At 38.5% G+C, this 8187-nt stretch overlaps 2 protein-coding genes and 1 pseudogene across 2 annotated transcripts in view; all 3 read right to left on the reverse strand.

Moving 5' to 3' along the window:
• Positions 1–1418, reverse strand: part of LOC104778123 (probable mitochondrial-processing peptidase subunit alpha-1, mitochondrial) — a gene marked incomplete in the record, with an annotated part of 4416 nt that extends 2998 nt beyond the window's left edge. Inside the window, 4 exon segments of the mRNA XM_010481399.2 lie at positions 22–189; positions 282–578; positions 666–911; positions 1249–1418. Of these exon segments, the coding sequence (XP_010479701.1) occupies positions 22–189; positions 282–578; positions 666–911; positions 1249–1287 (750 nt within the window).
• LOC104758519 lies at positions 2945–6463 on the reverse strand (annotated as a pseudogene).
• The window catches only part of LOC104758520 (myrosinase-binding protein 2-like), an 11176-nt gene continuing 10427 nt past the window's right edge, over positions 7439–8187 (reverse strand). Inside the window, exon 7 of the mRNA XM_010481402.2 lies at positions 7439–8017. Coding sequence (XP_010479704.2) covers positions 7565–8017 — 453 coding nt within the window. The 3' untranslated portion in view covers positions 7439–7564. The remainder of the gene's footprint in view (positions 8018–8187) is intronic.

Below are 8187 nucleotides of genomic sequence, written 5' to 3' on the forward strand. Positions count from 1 at the left end.
CAAAAGCGCATGCATTCTTACAGTCATAAACTCTTCCAAGAGCTCCCCATTCAATCTATCTAAAGCAGACTCCGGTGCGTACAGAGGACTTGCCAATGCACCAGAGTAACCAGCAGAATGAATGGCCTCCAACAGGAAACCCATAGGGTTCTTTGCAAGTTCCGCTATCTCTACCTTCATCTTCCGTAGCTGTGGAAAAGATCATCAACATATGGCAAAAAGTCACCTAAAAGTTTTCACACAGTTATATCAGAATAGCACAAAAGGAGAAAATAAATTACCTCTTCATTGACTTCCCAGTCCAAGAAAGCAGGGTTTCTCACACTGTCAATAAGAACTTCAACCATTTCAGGGACATAGGTCTTAAGAGCATCAATAGTGTAACTCATTTGCTCTCGAGACGCAGAGGCGGACGTGTTGCCTCCAATGGCCTCTATTTCCCTCACAAGACGAAAGTGGGTTCTGTTTAACGTGCTCTTGAAAGCCATTCTTTCAAGCAAATGAGTAGCTCCATGGAAATAAGGCGCCTCGTAAATAGAACCACAATCAACATATAAACCAATCGAAGCTGCCGGATTCTGCACCAAACACAACTTTGTTCAGTCCACATCATGCATTTCCATAGATATTTTAAGAGACATTAACATAAGTTTATTGTTAGTTACCGGAGACATCTCTGAGGCTATTTTGAGACCATTTGGAAGAGTAGTGATCTTAAGTTTGCTTGGCTCGACCTTGTCAGCAAGCGGCGGAGGAAGAGATACGCCTTGTAGTGGCATATCCAATGAAGTAAGAGAACCAGAGGATCCACCACCCAACCAGCTCAAGTAACCTGGCGTGGACGAACTTGTCGCCGCAGCAGCACTAGAACTAGCATAACGTGCAGGTCTCAAACTACGAGTAAGGACTCCCTATATAACAAAAAAAAACACGAATACAACAACACATCACATAACAATAAACAACAAAGGATCACAAATGAACAATTCATGATCCCTAATTAACAAATCATTTCTCTATTAATCTAAATCCAATGGATTGATTGACCTAGAAAAGATCATTTGTAAACCTAAAAACTAATCACAGTTCAATCATCTCCGGTAGTGAGGCGACTAATCTGAATCCAGATCTAGGAATTTTTCGGTAGAGTGTAATGCGAAATCACTGAATCGGACCAAATCGTTGCTTACTCGTTCTATAGAATCTTCCAAAGAACAGAGATAAAAGGAAAAAGGTGTAAGAACGAACCTTAAGAGCCTTGGCTCGTGAAGCTGCCGTACGATACATAGCGATTGAGAAAACCCTAAAATCGGACGGAGAAAAAAAAATTGAGAAGTGAGTCGACGAAAGAGAGAGGCCGAGGCTGATGATTAGGGAGAGAGAGGAGACGGGACGGAGGCTTTTTTTTTTGTTAGTTTAATGATTTGGTTTAGTTTAGAATCTAGTTGATGCTAAAGTGCTAACGTACTCGGGTGATATCTTTGCTAACATACATCGGCCTGTCAAATGTAATGAAACCTGACCCAATGTTGTTATGGGCTTNCATTCTTTCAAGCAAATGAGTAGCTCCATGGAAATATGGCGCCTCGTAAATAGAACCACAATCAACATATAAACCAATCGAAGCTGCCGGATTCTGCACCAAACACAACTTTGTTCAGTCCACATCATGCATTTCCATAGATATTTTAAGAGACATTAACATAAGTTTATTGTTAGTTACCGGAGACATCTCTGAGGCTATTTTGAGACCATTTGGAAGAGTAGTGATCTTAAGTTTGCTTGGCTCGACCTTGTCAGCAAGCGGCGGAGGAAGAGATACGCCTTGTAGTGGCATATCCAATGAAGTAAGAGAACCAGAGGATCCACCACCCAACCAGCTCAAGTAACCTGGCGTGGACGAACTTGTCGCCGCAGCAGCACTAGAACTAGCATAACGTGCAGGTCTCAAACTACGAGTAAGGACTCCCTATATAACAAAAAAAAACACGAATACAACAACACATCACATAACAATAAACAACAAAGGATCACAAATGAACAATTCATGATCCCTAATTAACAAATCATTTCTCTATTAATCTAAATCCAATGGATTGATTGACCTAGAAAAGATCATTTGTAAACCTAAAAACTAATCACAGTTCAATCATCTCCGGTAGTGAGGCGACTAATCTGAATCCAGATCTAGGAATTTTTCGGTAGAGTGTAATGCGAAATCACTGAATCGGACCAAATCGTTGCTTACTCGTTCTATAGAATCTTCCAAAGAACAGAGATAAAAGGAAAAAGGTGTAAGAACGAACCTTAAGAGCCTTGGCTCGTGAAGCTGCCGTACGATACATAGCGATTGAGAAAACCCTAAAATCGGACGGAGAAAAAAAAATTGAGAAGTGAGTCGACGAAAGAGAGAGGCCGAGGCTGATGATTAGGGAGAGAGAGGAGACGGGACGGAGGCTTTTTTTTTTGTTAGTTTAATGATTTGGTTTAGTTTAGAATCTAGTTGATGCTAAAGTGCTAACGTACTCGGGTGATATCTTTGCTAACATACATCGGCCTGTCAAATGTAATGAAACCTGACCCAATGTTGTTATGGGCTTGGCCCAAACTTTATAATAGCAAAGTGGTTTTGGAGATGATACAACTTCTTTTTTTTTTTTTGTGCACCCAGATACAACTTCTATTAACGATACTAATCATGTTATTATTATTTTTCTTTAACTTTGCATAATTCGGTGGATGGTTCTTGACTGGAAAGATGAAAAATGTGTGGAGATACTTAAGAAGTGCAAGAAAGAATTATCAAAAACTTGTTAAATAGTAATTGTAATTGAGATGTTTATTTAATGAATGTAAAATTTATACAAAAATATGCATCGTTTATTCGTTTAGTTTAAATTGATGTAAACAAACATAAATAACCAAGATCTAAATTGGATTGAAAAGAAACATCATTTATTAAAATCGTCAAGTTCACAAGACCAAGACATATTAAAAACCAGAACATCACATGATCGCATAAAACACTACTGACACTAAAACACACACACAAATCCATAAGCATGGTCCATGGACCTGGGTCACCTGACCTTATTTTTACGGAATCTTCAGAAAAAAGAAACTAAAGAGTAATTCTATAACTGTTGAAAATGGGCACGACATGGACTCCGATCTGATGAACCACATCACTAGCTTTGCCATGGTACCCAACGATCTTGTAACCTTCCTCCTTAAGCTCGAAATGTTCTCCAGCAGTCAATCCAAACGGCTGAGACGTTCGCTTGTTAGTCTTGAACGTTAGACTGGTCACCACTTCAGCTTCAACTCCGAAGATTTTATCATAGTAACCTTCCACTGAAGTGATGTACTCACTTGGATAATCAAGCTCAAACTACAAAACAACAAGAAGAGGGAAGTTATTAGGACAAGGTCAAGAAATCAATTATTGGGAGAAACTAGAAAGAGATTAGAGAGAAGGATAGAACCGTTTCAGTTCCAAGTAAAGTTTTCTTCCCATGACCATCACCGATGATTTCTTGAGAGCCTTTGTTGTACTCAAACGTGACAAAAGCTACACCATCGTTTCCTTGACCTACAAGTATCTTTTTAACACCATCAAAAACACCATCATCCCAGGAAGCACCTCCATTACCACCTTTTGCTTCTAGCTTCTTAGCAGTAGAAGGAGTCAAGGCCGAATGGTTAAGTACAAAGTAAGTTCCAGGAAAATTGAGATTCGAATTAGCGAATCTAGCAAAGCCAGTGATCTTCTTATCCTTGACATGAAGAGAGAACGGTGTACCATCATCCTCAGAAAGTTTATAACCAAAGAACTCAGAAGTGTTTTTGTCGGTTTTGAACTTGATTCCTTGGAAGACATTGGAAGAATCGTACCAACTCTCGACATAAACGAGATAGTCATCAGGATAATTGCTTACGGCAACCTGAAGGTTTCAGAGAAAACTTAGTTCAAAATGTAAGTAATACATACGTCTAAAACTTTCTCGAGTATAAGAAAAAAAAAATGCTAACGTACCGTGGAGATGACATTTGTACCCTTCACACCATGCAAAATTCCTTCCTTTGTCTCTCCGTTTTCGACAGTATTAAACTTGATTTGCTCAATTCCTCCATTACCAGATGAAATATAGATCTTAGTCACACTCTTTTTTGGAACCTGGGATGGAGCTGGAGCGGGAAGAGGGGCAAAATATGCACCAAGAGAATCAATAACATTACCAGACCGACCATAAATCCCAACAAGTTTAAAACCTGTTTCTTGAAACACAAATTTACTACCAACCACAGTCCCAAAAGCAGGGGATGTTCTTCCTTTTGACGTCTTAAACGTAAGAGACGTAAGATAAACATCGATTGTTCCCTCCACGGATGTAATATGTTCATTAGGATAATCCACCGCAAACTGCCACAAAATATAAAAACTTCTCCGATCAAAAGCGAATATAATAATACTAATATCTTAGTACACAAAGCTATATCAAGATACCTCTTGTGGGGCTTCTTTTCTATCCCCATGAGCATGCGGTATGGTTCTTTGGCCTTTGGCATACTCAAACCTGACATAACCCACATTCTTACCATTTCGTCCAACAAGCACTTTTCTAACACCATCGAAAGCGCCATCGTCCCAAGCAAACCTTCCATTCCCACCTTGAAGTTTAAAGTGCTTAAGAGACGAATCCACAACAGAGAAGTGAGGTCCAATGGCATCAAGAGCTTCACCAGCACGTCCATGGAAACCAATGAGTTTTCCTCCATTTTTACCCTCGAGCATGAACTCTTTCCCAACTGGATTTCCTAATAACGTCATATGACCTAGTATGGGAGATGTTCTTCCGTAAGAGGTTTTGAAGAGTAACGATTTGATCAATGCTGCTCCATAACCGAAAATATCATCGTAGCCTCCACCAACGGCTATGATATATTCACTCGGATAATCCACTGAAAACTAGATTTCATTTGATTATTAGATTTTACATGATTAATAAGAACCGGACTTATGAATAAGAAAGCTATGATATATCATTACCTCTTGTAATCGACCGCGATTTGTTCCGTGTTCACGGATTTCGATTTTTCCGTTCTTTTCGTATTCGATCTTGATATAATTTACATTGAGAATATCTTTTCCAACAATTATTTTCTTAACACCATCGAAAACTNTGACGTCTTAAACGTAAGAGACGTAAGATAAACATCGATTGTTCCCTCCACGGATGTAATATGTTCATTAGGATAATCCACCGCAAACTGCCACAAAATATAAAAACTTCTCCGATCAAAAGCGAATATAATAATACTAATATCTTAGTACACAAAGCTATATCAAGATACCTCTTGTGGGGCTTCTTTTCTATCCCCATGAGCATGCGGTATGGTTCTTTGGCCTTTGGCATACTCAAACCTGACATAACCCACATTCTTACCATTTCGTCCAACAAGCACTTTTCTAACACCATCGAAAGCGCCATCGTCCCAAGCAAACCTTCCATTCCCACCTTGAAGTTTAAAGTGCTTAAGAGACGAATCCACAACAGAGAAGTGAGGTCCAATGGCATCAAGAGCTTCACCAGCACGTCCATGGAAACCAATGAGTTTTCCTCCATTTTTACCCTCGAGCATGAACTCTTTCCCAACTGGATTTCCTAATAACGTCATATGACCTAGTATGGGAGATGTTCTTCCGTAAGAGGTTTTGAAGAGTAACGATTTGATCAATGCTGCTCCATAACCGAAAATATCATCGTAGCCTCCACCAACGGCTATGATATATTCACTCGGATAATCCACTGAAAACTAGATTTCATTTGATTATTAGATTTTACATGATTAATAAGAACCGGACTTATGAATAAGAAAGCTATGATATATCATTACCTCTTGTAATCGACCGCGATTTGTTCCGTGTTCACGGATTTCGATTTTTCCGTTCTTTTCGTATTCGATCTTGATATAATTTACATTGAGAATATCTTTTCCAACAATTATTTTCTTAACACCATCGAAAACTCCATCGTCGAATGCTACTCCGTTGTTACCACCCATCGGTCCCACCTTTTCAGACATTGTTTCTATCTGCTTCCTAATGAACAACAAAAACTATGTTTTTTCACTTATATCAAAAAGTCACTTATATGTTCCGAAACGAAGGATGTATCACACACTATGCTATCTTTGCTTGGCCAATTTTCCTTTTGTTTGTAAGTTCTTTGAAATATTGTAATACTCACTAGTTAGAGAGGAAAAACAAAACATTTTAAGACATAAAATAATCAAACTATGCCGTTTTGTGGATCAAGAGTCAAGAAATCTCCAAAAAGAAAGAGAAAGTAAAACCAAAAAGAAGAGAGAAATAGTAACCTGAGTAAAGAGAGTGCGATGAAGAATGAAAGTAACTTTGTTAGATTGGTGGATAGTGATCTTTTTCTTATATAATGTGACAGTAGAAACAACCCCAGCTAACGCTTTATGTTCTTTTAACAACGATAGTAATTTAATTCTCAAAAACGGTTACATTCTTTTTAAATGTGAGGGAAATGCTTCCCACGTTGTCTAACTAACTAATATAAGTCCAAAAAACCATGAATTTGTTACACTAAAGAAAAATAATACGCAACGCACCTAATGGTTACTTTTAAAAGAAAACTACATCAGTACGTATTAACAAAAATATAGTATTCTTGGGGTGATCCTTTTGTCTATCAAGGTAGTTACAACATGTAGATCAGCCTCAACGAAGTTGGTCTAAGAGAAAGTTAAAAAATGTTATGGTCCCTCGGAAAAAAACTATAAAATGGTCAGGCCCAATAGTGCCCCTTTGGAGGGAGCTTCACAGCCATTGTTCACGCTGCCTCAATTCCGATAAGGCATTTCTTAGCTCTTCCGGCGCTAAGAAATCATCATCAATTTAAATTCAAACTGCAGACTGCAACGGTAGCTCAATAAACTCTTCACCATCGAAAGTGTGTAACACTCGGTTTTATAGCCCTTAACGACCTGGGGTCATGTACCGACATCATCTCTTTTTTTTAGTGTGTAGTTAAACAAAAAAAGATTACTTACACCTTTAAACATTTTTCAACATATATTTTCTATTGCTTATATATTATGCACTATGCAAATCAAACACTTTAAGAAAATATATAAAAACTAAAAAGTATTAAAATTTAAAACATGCTTTTATTTTGAAAGTTTTTCTCAGGTAAACGTACATAACCAAGATCTTAAAAGAGATATATTCTTTACTACAATCAACAAATCACAAGACACCATGAGGGCAGAAAATCACATGTTCGCATAAAGCACTGACACTAAAACACCCCCACGCATAGTAGACTTAGACTTCGAGTGAAAAATCCATAAGCATGAACCTTCTTTTACGGAATCAAGAGAAGAAGGAAACTAAAACACACACATACAAACTACAGACAAAATGTAGACAAACCAAGCAAAAGTCTCCAAACCAAATCCCTCCTTAATTTGATTGCAACATACCACACTTGTGAAAACTCACAATTCACAAACTCACCAACACTAAGCGGTCTTAAGCAGAGTCTACACCATAGAAAAAGACGTCATCATAACGACCATTGGTTGGAGACTTCCCTCCATATATCAACAAACCTTTCTTTCCATCAATGCAGGCAGTCGTGGACGCGGACCATCCACGGAGACTATGACCTTCTTCCAGCTTCTCCCACGTTAAATTTTCCGTGTTCAACAAGAAAGTCCCACTGGTCAATTTCCCCGGCCCCAAATGAGCCTTTGGGTCCATATCAATCTCACCTCCAGATATAACAATATATTTCCCCAAAACTGCTATCGAAAATACGCTCCTCCCCCATGGCTTTTCACCACTTGTTTCCACTTTAATCCACTTACCTTCAACAGGGTCATAGCAATGAACATCATCCAGTTCATCGACGTTAAATCCATACACAACCCAAATCTTTCCCTGCACAACTGCGAGCCCTGGTCCTCCTCTCGCTTTGCAAACCTTGAAACAACCCGACCCCCTTTTTTTAAAAAATAAGTACAATACATAATTAAGCATCTCATACTACTTAATTAAACCACCCAAACCACAATTCCTCATTAAACCGATAACAACCAATATGCACAGCGGAAACATACCAACATACAGAACCAACACATCATCAATGCAAT

This window comes from Camelina sativa, chromosome 17 (assembly GCF_000633955.1).
Source record: "Camelina sativa cultivar DH55 chromosome 17, Cs, whole genome shotgun sequence".
NCBI classification, from domain to species: domain Eukaryota; kingdom Viridiplantae; phylum Streptophyta; class Magnoliopsida; order Brassicales; family Brassicaceae; genus Camelina; species Camelina sativa.